This window comes from Ceratotherium simum, chromosome 10 (genome assembly GCF_057802395.1).
Source record: "Ceratotherium simum simum isolate JZ-2026a chromosome 10, ASM5780239v1, whole genome shotgun sequence".
Lineage (NCBI taxonomy): Eukaryota > Metazoa > Chordata > Mammalia > Perissodactyla > Rhinocerotidae > Ceratotherium > Ceratotherium simum.
Window position 1 is genome coordinate 3,429,292 of NC_141909.1, and position 19,813 is coordinate 3,449,104.

The 19,813-nt window shown below is 40.3% G+C and overlaps 1 protein-coding gene across 2 annotated transcripts in view; it reads left to right on the forward strand.

The window, feature by feature from the left end:
* COL4A1 (collagen type IV alpha 1 chain) overlaps positions 1-8,371 on the forward strand; it is a 147,329-nt gene extending 138,958 nt beyond the window's left edge. For both annotated transcript variants that reach the window (XM_004423171.3, XM_087435857.1), the window contains exons 50-52: positions 3,640-3,754; positions 5,946-6,118; positions 8,021-8,371. In XM_004423171.3, the coding sequence (XP_004423228.1) occupies positions 3,640-3,754; positions 5,946-6,118; positions 8,021-8,102 (370 nt within the window). In that variant the 3' untranslated portion in view covers positions 8,103-8,371. The remainder of the gene's footprint in view (positions 1-3,639; positions 3,755-5,945; positions 6,119-8,020) is intronic.
* Positions 8,372-19,813: the final 11,442 nt, after the last annotated feature.

Sequence of the window (19,813 nt, forward strand, 5' to 3'; positions counted from 1 at the left end):
TTCAATCTATTGCCATTCAGTTTATTAATTGTGATATCCGAGTTTTGTAACAGAAATCAGCCATAAAAATTAATTTGATATAAAAGTCAGTTATTGTCTTTAAAAATTACAGTGCAAAACCATGATGAGACGATGCCCAGCTTTGGAACAGAATTCACGTCTCAGGTGACTCTCTGCCATGGTTGCCTTTCCTCCTACAAGCAAAGCAATGTTGCTGGATTCCAAGCGTTAGAACAGCATTCTCAACCTTTTTTTCTTAAATAGTTGCCTCCCTAAGGAGCCTTTTGAGACAATTTTTTCTGAAATGTCTCCAATTAAAAGAAATTAAAAAATTCGTTTGTTATTTTTAGTTATAGTAAAATGGCACATAATATAAAATTTACCATCTTAACCATTTTTAAATGTATGGTTCATTTAAGTGGCACTTAATGCAGAAACTCAACTATGGGTGTGAGGTGGTCTCCATGAAATTGTAATACCACAGACATACTGTATACCTGTCCTTGATGCATGAAAAAATTATACAGACTTACTGTATACAGAAAACGTATACGTACTAAGATTTTTCTCATATTCCCCCACCCCCACCAACTTCTGCTTCCTTGGGTGACATTGTTCCCATTGTTAAGTTCCCAGTGTTAAGTTTAGTGCTTTCCACACTAATTAGTGTCTGGAGAATGTTTTCAAGTCCCAGAGAGTCTGCCTGGTAGGAAGTAAGTTGGGAAATTGAAATTATTATGACTGAAAAGTACATGATTATACTATCTTTACCTCTTTCTTCTAATTAAAAGTTGATTCCTTAGCTCTACTTAGAAGTAATAGAAAAGTGGCAAATGTATGAATTCATGTGACTAAGAAGCTATTCTATAATTTTACTTTTTACACAGTAAGGTAATAAAAGATAAAAAGAACAACAAGGCAGGACAGGTTTGCCCCAGGACAGTGAGACTGAGAAAGAATTTAAGCTTTTCCATATTCCCTTTAAAGAAATAAGCAGCTTTCGAATATGGAGCAAGTCGCAGCAACACTGGCTGTGCGGCGTCCTGCAGTGAGAGGGGACAGGGAGCAGGAGGGAGCGCTCGGAGCCAGCCGGGAGCCCCTGCGTGTGTCCAGCAGTCCCGTGGCCATCGGTCACTCGATGACCACTGCCAGTTTGGGGGAAGACTGTCCGGTTATGGTGTCTGTGGCTCCGGCATGTGGGAAGGCAGGTCCTGGCAGATCACAGTCTTATTAATAAACCTGTACCACATAGAACTCTGGAACAGGAAGGCTGGGAGATGCCTGATAAATAGGAAAATCATAGGTTTTTGATTACCTTACATTAAAATATCTCCTGACGGCTTTCTTTGATTTTTCTTTTGAGTTATAAGAAAACTTATTTTATGGGTCTTCAAATGGGAAAAATCATTGATTACACTTCCCGAGTGGCCCCTTTCAAACAGACGACACCTTATGCGTGTCGGTGCGTGCCTATCAGCTGTTGTTTTGAGACTTTTCTTGCTCAGATCCGTGCCTGATGCGCAGAAGGAGGACTAACCAGCTTTGTGTTTTTGTTTAGCTTTCCTTGGACAACAGGTAGAACATGGTTATTCATTTTTGTTTCCTATTTACCTTCTTGATAAAATAGACGTTTAACCTTGATTTGGTTGAGGACCCGGCTCTGGCGTGCACTGGCGATATTCCAAAAGTGGGTCCTGGAAGCTTGTGTCTTAGATTGGCTTTTCTCTGTGGACACATTACTTTCAGTCAGACACCCCGATTCTGCAAGCAGGAGATGTGTAAATGTCCCAGTGCCGCACATTTCCGGGTTTTCACATCTATCTGTTCGCTGACGTATAGAAGTTCAGCGTGAAGGGACGTCACAAGTCACATCTGTCAAGCTCGCTATTTCTTAAGCCACATGTATCTCACATTCCCTTTGTAATACTGCCCTTTCTCCTGGTCTCTGAGCACATGGGTTTCCATGGTTACTTTAGCTTAGTGATTTCACATGACTTCCAACAGGACTTAAAGGTTCCTTCTGAGGTCTTCCCTTTGTGGAGATCCTAAAGCTTAATTTTAGAAGGAGTTAGTAACCCCAAATCCTTCATTTTAAGCAGAAGAGCTAGCAACTTTTGTGCGTTTGTCCTGAGAGTAGAGCAAAATTTTCTAAGCGCTTTCTGGCTTTCTACAGACAAGAGTCATCATAAAACTACTAATTGTTTAGTTATTCTAATGGAAAGACCACTGGTTTGAGAACAAGGAAACCTGAGTTCTAGTTCTGGCTTTGACACAACTAACTGTGGCCTCAGTTTCTTCATAAATAATACGGGGAATTAAACTGTAAAAATTTTAAGGGACCATACAGCTCATTAAATCTGTGGCTCTGTGTCCGTCATCAGCCATCTGACCGCTGGCACCACCTTCTCTTCAGCCACTTGAGTCCCCCGAACCCAGAGAGAGCCTGAAATAGAGCACTTTCCTCCGTGCTGTATTTCTGTTCCTGTGTCTGGCAGACAGATGGTGGCAGATGTATAAGGCCAATTTCAGTAACTGTTGTTTAACCAAGCCTTTTAATTCATCTGCATTTGTGTGAATAAAATAGAAAATTGCACACCACACATACGCACACATGCACACACAAGTCCACGGAAAATTGAGTGACTAATTTAGGCCTTCTTCCCACTCATCCATTTTCATGCAAATATTCCAGCATAACTAGGTGTAATTATTAACACCATTTATAGTCATTTATCAGCATTGTTAACACTGTTCATTTTGTGACTTGAATGTAGTTATTTTACTGCTGGTGTTTAATTTTTTTTTTTTTTACAAAACATTATCCCACCATCCAAGGGCTCCCTCCGCTGAGAGGACCTGAGTCAGAACACTGTGTATTGTTTTAATTTATTCTTGGGTGCAGTCCCAGTGGCTGAGTGTGAGCCAGCCTGGCTTGGGAAGCGTCCTGCCCTGGGGAGGGTCCTTTGGGACTTGCTCCAGCTGCAGTGGCCCCGCTGACAGCCTCTGCCCAGGGCAGGGTGTCGTCACTGGTCTGCTGGCCCCGGGTCTGGAACGAGTCTCCTGAAGGAGGCTCTTGAGGACATCCAGCCTCAGGTGCATTTCTCGTAGTCACTCTACTTCACTAAACGTGTTTCTTATAGTGAAGCTGATTCATAGCTTAAAACAAATTGCTGCATTCCGGAAGTGGGAGCACCTGGTCACCAACTCTTTTTTCTTAAGCATTAATTGTGTTTGCTGAAATACGTGTTGATTGTTGAAAAATTGGAAAACAGTGAAATGCACAAAGGAGAAAACAAAAGTCACCTGTAGCCCCAGCGCCTCCAGGAGATGGCCACAGTTATAACTTGGCCTTCTGATTTTCTTCCTCCCACAAAACAGATGGTTAAATAACAAGTGTTGGACCTATTTTTGAATTTAATATTTTAATACTGAGATGGGCTTGTAAAACCAACGAGAAGGCTCTAAGCCTCACCGTCCAAGCAGTGGGCACATTATCCATTTGATAAACATGTAATTGAATCAGAAAGACTGAGTGAAGAGATTGAGTGCAAATGATGGGAAAAGGAATGAACACGTAAAGCCTTCGTCCTGCGCTGCCCCTTCAGCTGTGCTGAATGTCTTTGCTCTGGTGCCTTCCAGGTGTGCGGTGTGTGAGGCGCCGGCCATGGTGATGGCGGTGCACAGTCAGACCATTCAGATCCCGCAGTGCCCCAACGGCTGGTCCTCGCTCTGGATTGGCTATTCCTTTGTGATGGTAAGCATTTGGGGAAACTCCATATTTCCGTGGAAGAGCCACCCCCTAACGCCCCGTCTCCTCTCCCTGAATGCTGCCACCGCTCAGTTCTCTGGACTGTGCTGCATAGATGTCTCCTCCCTCACTCCCACAATCCCGCCAAAGCATCCCTAGGAGCCTGGCCTGTTCTGCTGGGGACAACAGTGGTCCCAGCGCCTGGCCAGAGCCCTCCTCTTGCCTCAGGAGTGGCTGCTCTGGGACTAGGTAGCTGGGACGACGTGATGAGATTTCCTGGAATCAGAGGGTCTCCCAGGGAGAAGAGGAAAAGAGCGTACACGTGGGGGGTACACATTTACTAAAACCCACCCACACCTGAAAGCAGAAGCTAGCGTCGGGGAGAGAGCAGCAGAGGACTGGTTGACGGCGTGCTGCCTGCTCGGGGCCAGTGTCCGGGAGCTCGAGTGCCCTCACCCTTCACGTGGGGGGAGACTGCTCTCCCGTCATCCACCTGTCCCAGCTGTCCTGGATGTTCCCTTCCCCCGAAAAGCTGTTTACATCAGGACACCAGTACCTGTTTGAGATCCCATTGTAGCTTCTCATTTTATCTTATGGTCTCAATTTGAAGTATTGATTGAATATGTAAAAGCTCTGAACTTGTGAGGTCAGGTTATACTGGAGTATCTCCCAGTAAACGACCCTACACAATTACTTGCCACGTCACCACTGTGAGCCCGGTGCATCTTCACACTCTCTGGTGTGGCCGGGTGCTACGTTTTGACCCCGAGTGATCATTAGCCTTATTATTTGATTGACAAGGCAAGTGGCTTCATAACTGTTTTCTTCTGCTGTAAGTTGTTCCAGGTGTAGGAGCTACCAGGAAAGCAATTCTTAAAATGCTTGTGTGTATTCCAGTTTGATTGTGAGATTTCCTGGGTTGATTATTCTGCATTTAGACTATTCAATAGATCCAAAGAATTTGCAGTAACAAAAAAATTAGCAAGTTACCTTGATAATTCTAATTACTGCATTGTGACTACTTTATCAAGCAAGCCAAACGGTTGGAGAAATCAAGACACTAACAATGATGTAACATACAATTTTGACGCCAAGGTAGATTGGATTCTTTGACTGTATAATCATGAGAAGTACTAAATGGAATCTCAGTATAACAAAAGAGCCCCCGATCCAAGGAGTAGGGAACCACAGGACAGCATTTTGTGATCACCCATCCCTCATCCTGACATCATATGAAGATCTGAAATAACAATTACCCATAATTTCTCGACATCGAGAACAAATCAAAGTAATGATGTCCTAGAGAGCAAGTTATCTATTGCTTCTCAGTCTCTCTTTGTGGCGAAATGGAGGGGGCTCTGGGCTGGCAGTCTGGAGATCCCTGTTCTTGCCTCAGCTTTGCCTTGAAACTGTGATCGTGGCCAAATCCAGAATGTTCTAGGGTCCTTAGGGCCTCATCTGGAAATTGAGGGCATTAGCTTTGTCCTCAAATCTCCCTTGTGGCTCTAAAATTCTAGAGTTCCGTTTTCTCATGTCTGAAATGATTGTCAGGGAGATGTTTTGTCATGGCTTCTCACATGTGTAGGTCCTTCATTTTATGTCTTGTTTTCTGAGTACAGGTGGATCCTACTTGACTCCATTAGACCAAAATGCAATTTAACAGTTACAAGAGTTATTTATTTCTCTTAAGTTTTCTCTTTTTTTTAAAAAAAATTAATGATTATTCTTTACCTTATAAAAGGATATCTAGCATCTAATATAGCAAATATAGGATTTCGATTATCATATATAATTTTGTTTACAAAGTCTGATTTCAGATCAGTTCGTTCCAACATTATTTGCACATTTTGGCTGTTGTCTCATATCCCAAGTTAGAAGAGTTTTCGGTGTTTCAAAGATAATATGTAGTGATATAGCATTTCTTTAAATTCTAATGAAGCGGGACTGGTCGTCTCCTGTTTGGGGAGGAGCAGCTGGCTGATTACTGGTGCTGTGTCGAGTACCACCGTGCCCAGCTCTTGGAGCAAGGTGCAGCTTGTAGGCCAGGGGCAGTGTGGGCATGAGTGTTTCTGTGATGACATGAGCAGAGACAGCTGGCTTTCCAGAAGGGGCACCCTGGATCCTCCTGGGAACATGAAGCTCTCTCCTGGTCTGTGGGGAGGGGACCTCTGACTCTCGGCTCACGTTTGCTCTGCAGCACACCAGCGCTGGTGCTGAAGGCTCTGGCCAAGCCCTTGCATCCCCCGGCTCCTGTCTGGAAGAGTTCAGAAGTGCGCCGTTCATCGAGTGCCATGGCCGTGGGACTTGTAACTACTATGCAAATGCTTACAGCTTTTGGCTTGCCACTATAGAGAGAAGCGAGATGTTCAAGTAAGTGGAAATGCCCCTCTCTCCTGGGGCCCGCCCCGTTTCTGGCTTTTCTTTTTAATCATCCATGGTCCACATAGCTTCCAGCGCAAAGTCTCAAAGATAGCTATCAAACAATAATTAGGACTGCTTCTTTCACCCGTCGTGATGAATGTTTGATTCTGTTCCACATGGGGAGATAACCGGGAGGATTTTCAAAGGCAGAGCTTAGGTGATGGGCTTCATTCTTCCATTGACTGAAGAACCGTGAAGGGAAAAGCCTTTCACCTTTATTTTTCTAGGTGAATCCACTGCCATGTAATTAAATCAACTAAAATCTTCAAATAGAGCGTTTTCAAATAGTGTATATTTAACACTCAGAGAAAGTGAGCAGCATTCGTTTTCATAGCATTTATAATGCCAAATTTAATGTACAGGTAGTGTGCGTTCTGAGTGACTTAACAAGACTTTGGGTTTTAGACCTGTGCAAATAAAAATTAATTTCAGCACAACTGCAGCTGAAATCAATAGGGAAGGTCTTTCCTTTCTTTTCCTTTACCAAAATTTCACCTTTAAAACAAATGTCCCAAGTGGCTGCCGACCTTGTGGAAGTTGATTTGGAGCTCGGCCTAGTCTGTAATGCACGGGAGCGCATAATGCATCCTCGCTCCTTTATTTGGTGCCAGCTGCAGCCCCTGCGGGAGCAGACGCAGGGGGCTGATGGAGCCTGAACAGTTACTTACTTTTCATTCCCAAAATAAAAGCTCTCGCCCCTGGAGAGAAGCCTTTCGGTCTTTACCTTTTCGGAGAGAATTTTGTGGAGCTCTGCTATGATCCTATCTCTTTCTAGATTGGGTCATAAATGGTGAAGCAACATGCTCGCTACTAGTAATTCTTTAAGCATCAAAAAAGTACCATGTGTCTAATTGGTAGCTTACATGAGACATTTTAGGCAACTGGGAGCTTGACATCAACTGTACAGGTAGAACTTAGCCGTTAGCTACCGAAATGAGCGCTTTGTGCATCTGTCAGCTCCTGGAACTTCCCATTGTAGGGGTAATAGGTAATAATGTTTTTTTTTTTTAACCAGTAGGCTAGTACAATGAAATAAAATGTTGTCTTAAACAACATTAGATAAGATCCTATTAATTTAAATAATTAATTTGGGGGCACTAAGATTTTCACCAAAAGTTCTTAAAATAAGCAGCCTCATTTTATGACAAGGTACTTTTATTATATGCCTACTTTAATTTTAATAGAATTTGGTTAGTATAAATTTTAGTTCAGACTTCACCATTCCTACAGTCAGAGTAAGATTCTAGGATCAGGAAGCATTTGGGGCACTGGATGTCTTCCCCTCTCTTTGGTCTCCCATCAGACCACCTGCGTGTAAAGCCTTCAAAAGTTATACAGGTGTTTCCAGGTCTAGTTAATTCCTCCAGATTCGTTGCTCATTAGTCATTCAGTGATGACGTAAGGAGCACTAAGTGTGTGAGGTGTCGCAGAGAAGAATATCTTCTTCCCTGTGCGGAGTCTGTACTCCAGTTGAGAGGACAGAGAGTTGAACAGTAGTCGAGGCCGGGTGGCACAGTGGGGAATGGTGTAGGCTTTGGAGCCAAGCAGACGTGAGGCGACTTTAGCTGTGTCCTCACTCTCTGGGTGCACTTGGGCACATCACCAACCCCAGGGATGGGGAATGCAGATGATAACTTGCATTGCCCCGGGCCTTATGAAGGCAGTGCGCTGCCCTCAGCGCAGCGCCGGCTCAGGGTCAGGGTGAACACTGGGCGCTGTCTGTCGTGGGGCGGGGGCGCATCTCCGTCCGATCCCTTAGAGATCTGGGAGCAGGGGGGAGGGCTGAGGAGCTGGCTGCCTTTCTGACAAGTGGTGAGGTGACGGCTGGTTGGTTTCTGTGCTGCGTTTTAGGAAGCCCACGCCGTCCACCTTGAAGGCTGGGGAGCTGCGCACGCATGTGAGTCGCTGCCAAGTCTGTATGAGAAGAACATAATGAAGCCGGCGCCCAGCTAACGTCACAACATGGTGCTACTCCCTCTTCCTCCCTCCTCCTCTAACAGCAACGAAGCCTAGAATATATCCTGTGTACCTCACTGTCCAATATGAAAGCCGTAAAGTGCCTTATAGGAATCTGCGTAACTAACACACCCTGCTTCATTGGCCTCTACTTGCTGAAGGAGAAACAGAGACCACGATAAGCTGTCAGTAGTGACATACCAAATGGCACTTTTGCTGAAATAAAAATATAAGTCTGTTCTACAATCCAGTGCACTGATGTGTAGAGTGAAAACTCCATCAGAAAACCGAAGGGTGCTCGAAGGTGTGCGGGGCCTTCCATACTGTTTGAACGCCCGTTTTCATTCTTGTATTATAATAGATTCATCTTTCACCCCCGGTGAGATGTTTGTTTATATCACTGTCTAGCTGTTTCAAAGTTCAGGTGCCTTGGTCTGTACAAATAATAATCATGTAAAAATGGTGTTTCGAACCTCCACGTGGAATTGCGGGCTCAGCAGCCCATCTTGCAGCCCCCAAATATAAATTTAGGTCTTTCTGCTCTGTGTGGTACTATGCAGCTGCTTTTGCAGAAATCATGACTATCCTGTGGAATAAAGATGGTCCAAAAGTAGGCAGAAATTAAATATATATATATTTTAGTAATTTATATAGATGTCAGCAATTAGGCAGGTCAAGTTTTAGTTTCATTTCCACTGTTAAAATAAAGCTTACATAGTTTCTTACTTTGAAAGACTGTGTTGTCCTTTAACATAGATTTTAAACACTAGGGTGTTGAATGTGCAGCATCAGTTTTCATTGTTCACCTCCAAACCAAAAATTGTGTATTGCCAAAACCAAACCCAGGTTCATGACTATGGTGTCTATTATAGTGAAACATGTACTTTGAGCTTATTGTTTTTATTCTGTATTAAATATCTTCAGGGTTTTAAACACTAATCACAAACTGAATGACTTGACTTCAAAAGCAACAACCTTAAAAGGCCTTCATTTTATTAGCATTCCTCATTCTGCAGCCTGGTGTGAAAAACAGCTCTGTTGAATCAAAATATCAGTATTTTACATGTGAGCACATTCAGGCGGCTTCCTTGGTTTTTCATGAGCTGTGTTCAGACTTCAGCAGGGGAACGGATGGATTGCAGGAGAGCAGAATTGGACCACTATGCCTGAAATGACATTTTTTCACTATAAGTTTCCAAACGTTTTTAAGACTACTAAGGCCTTTTATGTAATTTCTTTAAATGTGTATTTCTTTAAAATTCAAATTTGTAATAAAACTATTTGTATAAAAATTAAGCTTTTATTAATTTGTCGCTAGTATTGCCATAGAAACATTAAAAGAAAAGTTACTGCACAAGCCACTAATAAATTTGTAAGCTTTGCATACCTTAGATCATAGTTATTTTGCAGTTCTTCCAAACAAGAGTCACAGACTGTGTGTAATTTAAAGAAATTACTACAAAGAAAAAAGATTGGTCTTCTCCTTCCACCCTCCCTCCCTCTCTTCCTCCCCCATCCCTTCTATCTGTCCATCCAGGCAGCCATCATCCATCCATCTATCTCTTCATTTATTGTATGTATCCCAAGGGTTTGCCACTTTTCGAGCACTGGCTAGATACAAGATAAACAGAGATGAATAACACACATATCCAGCCATTAAAAGTGGATCCACTGGGGGTTAGAACTAAGATTATAGTTATGCAATGGATAGGTGTGGAGCAGAGGGTTGGATTCCAGGTCTGTCTTAAAGTAGGAAAGAAGTTGGGCCGGCCCTGTGGCTTATCGGTTAAGTGCGCGTGCTCCGCTGCTGGCGGCCCGGGTCCGATCCCGGGCGCGCACCGACGCACTGCTTCTCCAGCCATGCTGAGGCCGTGTCCCACATACAGCAACTAGAAAGATGTGCAGCTATGACCTACAGCTATCTGCTGGGGCTTTGGGGGAAAAAATAAATAAAATTATATGTATAAAAAAAAAAAGTAGGAAAGAAGTTGGTAGATTTCTTTTACCCCGGTGATCTAAGATTCAGTTTAAACTTGATCAAAATATGTTCCGTGGAGGATGAGTGTGATACTGCATACTCAAGAGAAAGCTCTAAATATTGTAATGTTCTTGGTGATTGTACTTAACACAGTTGTAGTGAGGAGAAAATAGGATAATCTACAAACGTGACCCCTTGATGAGGAGACATCAGTCAAGGTTTGGTTTCGGTTGCTTCCTTCCCATCCTTGATAAAACTGATGAAAAGGCATTGTTTGCTTTCCTTATTATATAGGATTGGATAGGAGAGAAGAAAACTAAAATCATTAGGCTTAGTGTTTACTGAAGTTACTGAGAAATATTAAACCTCTCCGTATGGTAGCCATTTTAGAACATTTTGTTTCTAGATATAAAACTGAATCATCATAAATTATTATTTATTGTATACAATTTGGTATATGTAGGAAAGTACAAAGAACCCAATATGACACCTTGAATCTCAACATTCAGATCCTGTGCATTTTTTATTTGTTATTCTGAAAGAAGTTTTTTTTTTTTTAATTAACGTACAGTAAAATTGACTTATTTTGATGTACAGTTCTATGGATTGTAACATATATATAGGTTCATGTGATCATAATCAAAATCAGCACACGAAGAGTCACATCACACCAAAACTCTCCCTTGAGTTCTTGCTATATAGTGACAGACATACCCACCACAAGCTTGGCAACCAACCACTGACCTTCTCTCCATCACTAATTTTGTCTCTTCGAGAATGGAATAATGGAGTGTGTAACCTTTTGAGACTGTCTTTTTTCACTCAGCAGAGTGCAGTTGACATTCATCCAAGTTGTGGGTGTCAATAGTTTATTCTTTTTCACTGCTGGGTGGGATTACAGTTTGTAGAGGTATCACACTTCGTCTATCTCTTCACTTGTTGAAGGACGTTTGGGTTGTTTCCAGCTTTGGGTGATTATGAATAGAGAATAAACGTTCACGTTTGGGTTTTTGTGTGAGCATAAGTTTTTATTTCTTTAGGGTAAATACCGAGGACTAGGAGTGCTGGGTCATAAGGTAAGTGTATATTTAGCATTATAAGAAACTGCCAAGCTATTTTCCAGAGTAACTGTGCCGTTTTGCATTTCCACCAGGATTGTACGATAGCTCCAGTGCCCCACATCCTCACCGATGTTTGGTATTAGTTGTTCTAATAAGTATGTAGGGCATTTTAACCATGGTTTTAATTTGCGTTTCCCTAATGGTTAATGATGTTGAATATCTTCTCACACATCTTTTGGCCATGAGTATATCCTCTTTTTTGAAGAATCTATTAAGTCTTTGCTTATTTTTAAAATTGTTTCTTTTCATATTGTTGAGTTTTGAAAGTTTTTTGGATATTCTGGTTACAAGTCAATTGTCAGATATGTGATTTGCAAATTCAGCCTCTTAACAGTGTCTTTCACAGAGCTTAAGTTTTTAATTTTGATGACATCCAATTTATCAATATTTTTCTATGGGACATGCTTTTGGCATCATGTTTAAGAACTCTTAGATTAATCCTAGATTACATAATTTTCTCCTAAAAGTTTTGTGGTTTTATATACTGCATTTAGATCTGTGATCCATTGAAAAAAAATTAATTGATGAAATTCACGTAATTTAAAATTCACAGTTTAAAGTGAACAATTCAGTGGCATTTAGTACATTCACAGTGTTGTGCGTCCCCCACCTACATCTAGTTCCAAAACATTTTCATCACAACAAATCCAATGTCCATTCAGCAATGACTCCCCACAGCCCCCAGCCCCTGGCAAGGATCAGTCTGCTTTTTGACTCTATGGATTTACCTATTCTGGATTTCATACAATGGGAGCATTCAACATGTGACTTTTGTGTCTGGCTTCTTTCACCTAGCGTAATATTTTCAAGGTTCATTCACGTTGTAGCATATATCATTACTTCATTCATTTTTATGGCTGAATAATTTACATTGTATGTACGTGCCACAACTTTTTATCCATTCATTCACTGATGAATTTTTGGGCTGTTTTGACCTTTTGGCTATTGTCAATAGTGCTGCTATGAACATGTGTGTACACGTATTTGTTTGAGTCCTTGTTTTCGACTCTTTTGTGGATATAACTAGGAGTGGAACTGTTGAGTCCTATGGTTACTCTGTGTTTAACTTTGAGGAACTGTCAAATTATTTCCATGGAGGCTGAACCATTTTCCATTCCCACCAATAATATATGAGGGCTCCAATTTCTCCATATCTTTACCAACACTTTTATTTTCCATTTTTTGATTATAGCCGTCCTACTGGGTGTGAAGTGGTCTCTCATTGTGGTTTTGATTTGCATTTCCCTAATTACTAATGATGCTGAGCATCTTTTCACGTGCTTATTGTCCATTTGTATATCTTCTTTGAAGAAATGTCTATTCAAGTCCTTTGCCCATTTTTAAATTGGGTTGTTTGTCTCTGTTGTTTAGTTGTAAGTGTTCTTTATATATTCTGGATACTAGACCCTTATTAGATATATGATTTGCAAATACATTCTTCCATTCTGTGGATTGTCTTTTTCCTTTCTTGTTAATGTCCTTTGATGCACAAAATTTTGAATTTTCATTAAGGACAATTTATCTGTTTTTCTTTTGTTGCTCGTGCTTTTGATGTCATATCAAAGAATCCATTTCCAAATCCAAGATCATGAACATTTACTCCTATGTTTTTCTCCAAGAGTTTTATGAGTTTAGCTCTTATATTTATGTCATTGATCCACTTTGTGTTGATTTTTTTATATGGCATGAGATAGGGGATCAACCTCATTCTTTTGCGTGTGGATATCCAGTTATCACTGCACTATTTATTAAAGAGACTGTCTTTTCTCCATTGGATGGTCTTGACACTCTTGTCAAAAATTAGTTGGCCATAGATATTTGGCTATCATTTCATTGAATTGATTTTGCATGTTTGTCAAAATTAGTTGACCATACTTTGTGTGGGTCTGTTTTTGGACTATTCTGTTTCATTGATCTATGTGACTGCCTTCACCGACACTATGCTGTCTTGATTAATTTAGCTTTAAATTAAGTATTAAAATCAGTTATTGTGGTTCCTCCCACCTACTTTGTTCTTCCTTTTCAAAATTGTTTTGGCTATTCTAGTTTCTTTGTTTTTCTATACGAATTTGAGATTCAGCTACAAAAACATCCTGGGATTTTGATTGGAATTGCATTAAGTCCATTGATCAGTTTGGGAAGAAATGTCATCTTTGCTATCTATACTAAATCTTATATTCCATGAATATAGTATGTCTTTCCATTTTTTTAGATCTTCTTTGATTTTTTTATTATCATTTTATAGTTTTCAGCATACAGATTGTATACATATTTGGTTAGATTTATACCTGAGTATTTAATTTTTTTAGAGCCATTGTAAAATGGCATTATTTTTAAAATTTTGATTTCTACTTGTACATACCCAATCTATAGAAATATGACTGATTTTTGTGTGTTGACCTTGCATCCTCTGACTCTCCTAAATTCACTTTATAGCTCCAGGAGGACTTTTTATAGCTTTGTTAGGATTTTCTATATAGATAATCATGTTGTGTGTGAATAGGGACAATTCTATTTCTTCCTTTCCGTACTCAGCCCCCCTTTTCCTCTTTTTCTTGCCTCTTCGCCCTGTCTAGGACTTCCAGTACAATGTCGAATAGAAGTGGTAAGCAAGCACATCCTTTCCTTGTTTTTGATTTGAAGAAAAGAGCATGTGGTCTTTCACCATTAAGTGTGATGTTAACTGTAGGTTTTTATATACATGGCTTTATACTTGAGAGTTTTTATCGTGAGTGTATGTTGAATTTTGTCAAGTGCTTTTTCTTTTCTTCTTCTTCTTCTTTATTTTTTTTTTTTTGGAGGAAGATTAACCCTAAGCTAACATCTGTTGCCAATTCTCCTCTTTTTGTTGAGGATGACTGGCCCTGGGCTAACATCCATGCCAATCTTCCTCTACTTTATATGGGACACAAGCGCAGCATGGCTTGACAAGCGGTGCGTTGGTCTGCACCCGGGATCCGAACCTGTGAAGTCTGGGCCGCTGAAGCAGAGCATGCAAACTTAACCAATACGCCACCGGGCCAGCCCCTCAAGTGCTTTTTCTGCATCAACTGTTAGGATTATGTGGGGTTTCTTTTTTAGACTGTTACTATTGTGGATAACAGTGATTGATAATCAAAGATTGGATCAGTCTTACATTTCCAGGATAAAGCCCACTTGGTCATAGTGTATTATTCTTTTTATATATTGCTGGATTTGATTCGCTAATATTTTTTTGAGGATTTTTGTGCTTATGTTAGTGAGGAAAATTGGTTTTTACTTTCATTTTGTCTGGTTTGTTTATCAGATAATGTCATTGTCCAAAAATGAGCTGGAAAATATTCTTTCCTCTTCTATTTTCTGGAAGAGATTATATAGAGTTGGTGCTATCTTTAAATGTTAGTAGAATTTGCCAGTAAAATCATCTGGGCCAGCAAGTTTGTTTTTTGGAAGGTTTTTAACTAGAAGTTCTTTTTTAATAGTTATCTGTATCATCTTGGATAAGTTTGATAGTTTCTCCTTTCAAGAAATTTGTCCATTCTAAGTTGTCAAATTTATGTGTGTGGAGTTGTTCACAGTATTCCGTTATTATCCTTATGTCTATTGAACCTGTAGGGGCATCTTTTTTTTTTTTTGGTGAGGAAGGTTAGCTCTGAGCTAACATCTGTTGCCAATCCTCCTCTTTTTGCTTGAGGAAGATTGGCCCTGAGCTAACATCTGTGCCAATCTTCCTCTATTTTGTATGTGGAACGCTGCCACAGCATGGCTTGATGAGCGGTGTGTAGGTCCGCGCCTGGGATCCAAACGTTCGAACCCCTGAATGCCAAAGCAGAGCGTGCGAACTTAACCACTATGCCACTGGGCCAACCCCCAGTGCAACATCGTTTATACCTCTCCTGATAATGATAATTTACATCTTTTATCTTTGTCAGGCTTGTTAGAAGTTTATCAATATTATTGATCTTTTCAAAATCAAATACAAATAATACAGCTTGTGGTTTCATTGATTCTTTACTATTTTTCTGTTTTCATGTTCATTGTTTCTTTTACTCATATCTTTATTTCCTTTCATGTTCTGACTTTGGATTTATTTGTCTTTTTTTCTTTTTCTTCTTAGTTTTCTTTTATTTCTCTTCTTTTTCTAGTTTCTGAAGGTGGAAGCTTAGATGATTGACCTGAGACTTTTATCTTTTTTAATATAAGCACTTAATGCTATAAATTTCCCTCTAAGCACTGATTTACCTGCATCCCACAGATTTTGTTCAGTTTGTTTTCATTTACATTCAGTTCAAAGTAATTTCTAATTTTCCTTGGTACTTCATTTGATCCGTGGTTTATTTGGAAGTGTATTGTTTAATTTCCAGATGTTTGTTGATTTTCCTGTTATATTTCTGTTTTTGATTTGTGCTTTAATTTCATTATGATCATAGAACGTACTATGTATGATTTCAATAATCTTACATTTGTTAAATTCTTTTATGACTTAGGGTATCAAGACCTTTCTTGATAAATGTTCCCTGTACTACTGAATACGTATTCAACTAATGTTGGATAGATTATTCTATAAATGTAAATTAGAATCCATTTGGTTGGTAGTATTGTTCCATTATTTTATATCACTGTTAATTTTCTATCAATTACTGAGAGAAGAGTATTAAAGTTTCTAATGTTAGTTATGAAGTTTTAAACTTCTTTCAGTTAGGACAGTTTTTGTTTTATCTATTTTTAAGTTCTGTTATTAGGTATGCACAATTTAGTATCATTATGTCTTCCTGGAGGGTTGGCCCTTTTATCTTTATGCTATGTACCTCTATTATCTGTGATAATTGTTTTTTGCTCTGAAATCTACTTTGTCTGATATTAATATAGCCACTCCATCTTTCTTCTGATTAGTGTTTGCATGGTATGTCTTTTCTATTATTTTTACCTATCTATATCATTGTATTTGAAATGAGATTCTTGCAGACAACATGGTCATTCAATGGGTCATGTTTTTAAAATTCATTTTGACAATCTCTGCCTTTTAATTGGTGTGTTTATCTTTAGTATAATGATTAGTATGTTTGGTTTTAGGTCTAGCTTTTTATTATTCATTTTCTCTTTGCTACCTCCATTTTTTTATTCCTCCTTTTCAGCCTGTTTTTGAGAGTTATTTAAACATTTTCTAGTATGCTATTTTCACTTAACTGTTGTGTTTTTCTCCTATATTGACATATTTTTTAAAACTCAAGAGAAGAATAGTCTCTTATATTTACCCAAATATTTACCATTTCTATTTTTCTTCCCTTATTCCTGATGTTTTGAGTTTCCTTCTGTGTCATTTCCCTCATGTCTGAAGAACTTCCTTCAGCAATTCTTTTAGGGTAGATATGCTGGCAGCAAGTTCTTTGAGTTTTTCTTCATCTGAAAATGTCTTTATTTCACCTTTCCTAAAGGATTTTTTCACTTGACACAGAATTCTGACAGTTCTTTTCTTTCAGCAATTCAAAACTATTGTTCACTTTGTTTTCTTCTGGCCTCCATGGTTCCTGATAATAAGTTCTCAGTCATTCAAATCCTCATTCTTCTATAAATAATGTGTGGTTTTTTGGCTACTTAAAGATTTCTCATTGTCTTTAATTTTTAGATGATTGATTATGATGTGGCTGGGTGTGGATTGGGTTCTCTCAGCTTCTTGAATCTGTAGATTTACGTCTTTCTCCTATGGGAAAATGTTCATATTTTTGGCAGGTTGTTGATCTGGTTAGGTTCCAGGCTCCAATTTCCACCTCACCTTCCATGGTCTTTAGTTCCAATGTCAGATCCGTTTTTGCAATGCTACTCTGATCTGTCCTGCATGAATGCCACCCTGCGGCCTCTTTGGAGTGTGGCAGTGTGGTCAGTTCTCAAAGTCATTGGCATGCTCTTTAGAGTCAGAGCTTTGCCTGCCCAGATCAAAGATGAGTCCAGGAGTTCATACACAACTTTACATGTTCACCTTCTCAAGGTCTAGCCTCTTCACAATCTTCCCATTACTTTCCATTTTCCTGAGGTTCCTGTTTTTGATCCTTTGTCAAAAACACTGGATCTTTACTCACTCTTCACACACTTCTTGTGACTGCAGCCCCTCCTGGGTGGCAGGAGGACAGGAGCAAAAACGAAATATGGTAAATTCCCCACTCGTTTGGTGGCACATCTGTATCTGGTTTTCTTCCCCAGTCTGTCTGTTATTATTTACTTTCAGAGTCCTCTGATAGCTGCTTCAAGGTGGGAGAGACAGGCTGGGGTATGCTTACTCAATCTCACCGGAACTGGTACCAACCACGATAGCAGTTTAGAAGCATAAAGAGTACTAGTTTGGTGGCGATAAGTATGATAGTGATGTACAGAAGAGAAACAAATTGTTTGACTTTGTTCGTTTTTAACATTTTTCCACTCTCATTTCTAATGCTTGAATGCATTGTAAGTCACTGATTTAGTTAACTATTATGCAAGGGCTTTTCTATATTAATAGCTATACGATGGCTCTTCCCAAACCCTTCTTCTTTATAGCTAACTATACTTTAAATATCATTGGCTTATGCTCATTTTGGGTACCATCATTTTCACATCAGAACTCTCACATCCTAGGGCTCAGATGCTGAGTCTGTCCTCCTAATCTGTATCTGGTCCCAAGAACTGTTCTGTTGTACTCCTGAAACTAGACAGATCTGAGTTCCGATTCTGACCATGCCACTTACAAACTCATGACCTTGGGCAAGGTATATAACTTCCTGGAGATCTGGATAACCTAGGTCATTTTTACTTTGAAGTTCTTCCAAACCAGTCATAGACTGGGAGGAATTTATAGAAGGAAAAGCTTGTTCTGCTGCCTCATCCATCCATCCTTCCACCTATTCCATCTATCCATCCTTCCACCCAACCATCCATCCATCTCTTCATCATTCGTATACTGCATGCTTACCATTTCCCAGGCACCAGGTTAGGTACAGGATAAATCAAATGAATAATACTGAGCGCTTAAGAAATGTCAAAAAAAAAATCATTTCAAAGAAACCTGTAACTTCTCAGTTATTTAAAATGAGGTTGTAGATGTGAAAATTATAGTTGTGCAATAGGTGGGGGTGTGGTTGAGGGTTGGATTATAAATGGGGATCATGAGAGTTGCCTACTTCAAAATGTTGCCTTGAATATCAAGTGAGAAGTGAGAGTAAATGAGAAATGTGCCCAAGGAGATGCAGACATGGCTCTTCTTTTCATCCGAGCCCCGAGCTAGGCTGCGGTGGTCACACCGCACAATCGTGCCTCGGAAGAGTCTGGGCAAGTGGGTCGTTTCCTCCCTCTTTCCACGTCTTCCCGTCCCGCCTTCGTCTGAATCATTTCTACTTGAAATGACAACCTTCCTAAACTTAATTCCCACAATGCAAAAAAGCATTTAGTTTATTAGATCTGAGATGATGGCTCTGCAATATTAAAAAGTGTCCCCTAGAGTCACTTTATTAAGTATTTGGGATTTTGTTAAGATCACGCTTTTCAGAGTTCATGTCCTCTTCAACCTTGGTTATTCCAGATTTAAGATGTTTTCAAGTTGTGTTATAAGAAGCTCCTTATCTTTTCCATCCTTTTAGTTGTATTTGTCTGATTCCACTCTGTCTCCCTGTTGGTTTCATAAAAGGAAATGACACACACTGCAGAGGCAGTCAATCAAACATTTATTAGGCATCCGCTTGTCTCTCCAGGCACCCTCCTGATCCCTTGGGAGGAGACGTGGTAAAACCCATCTCCTCTTCAGGATCAGATCATTTGGAAGGTAAGATATACACACAGGAAATATTTAATAACTAGAGACCTGAAAGATAATGAGTTTGCAGTGAACTTCCCGATCTCAACCCCCTCTTATCCCACTTCCAAACCATACCTGGATCACACCAGAGACTTGAGACACTCTCTTAAAGACATCAAGAGGGAAATATTTCACAAGCCTATTCAGTAACTTGTGGGAAGTGAATTTCCTGGTCTGCACTCCATCACTCATGACGCTGCTTGGAAGCGCTTTCTCCTTCTGCCAGTGGCGAAGGCCTCTCCCAGCTCTGAAATGATACAGAAAGCCCACTGTTCCATTTAAAGCCTCCGCATTAATTGCCAGGTCACCCACCACCCAGCCAGCCCTTTTCAGAACAATTTTTGAAATAGTTCAGATTCTAGGACCTTTTTCTCTTGGGTCCATCACCGAACCTCTCTCTCTGAGTTGTCCTTCATGTCTACATGAGTGGACACCTGGCCCTGCCCGAGGTGGGATGGAGATGGGCGACCACCAGGGGTTCCTCCCTGAGCACTGCTCCTGGGACTCAGACTCACTCACCCCAGCTCCCTCCCTTGACCCACTCCTCTGGGTCATCCAGGTTCAAGGTCACTGTTTCCCTGGTACTTATCGCATTGAACATTTATTTATAACTTATCTGTATAAAACTTAACATTTGTTCTGCAAGTTAAAAATGAAGCCCTGCAGGTCCAGCTTCGTGGTGTGGTGGCTAAGTTCCTACACTCCGCTCCCCTTCTGCAGCCCGGGTTCGCAGGTTCCCATCTGGCTGCGGACCTACACCCTGCTCATCAGCCATGCTGTGGTGTCCT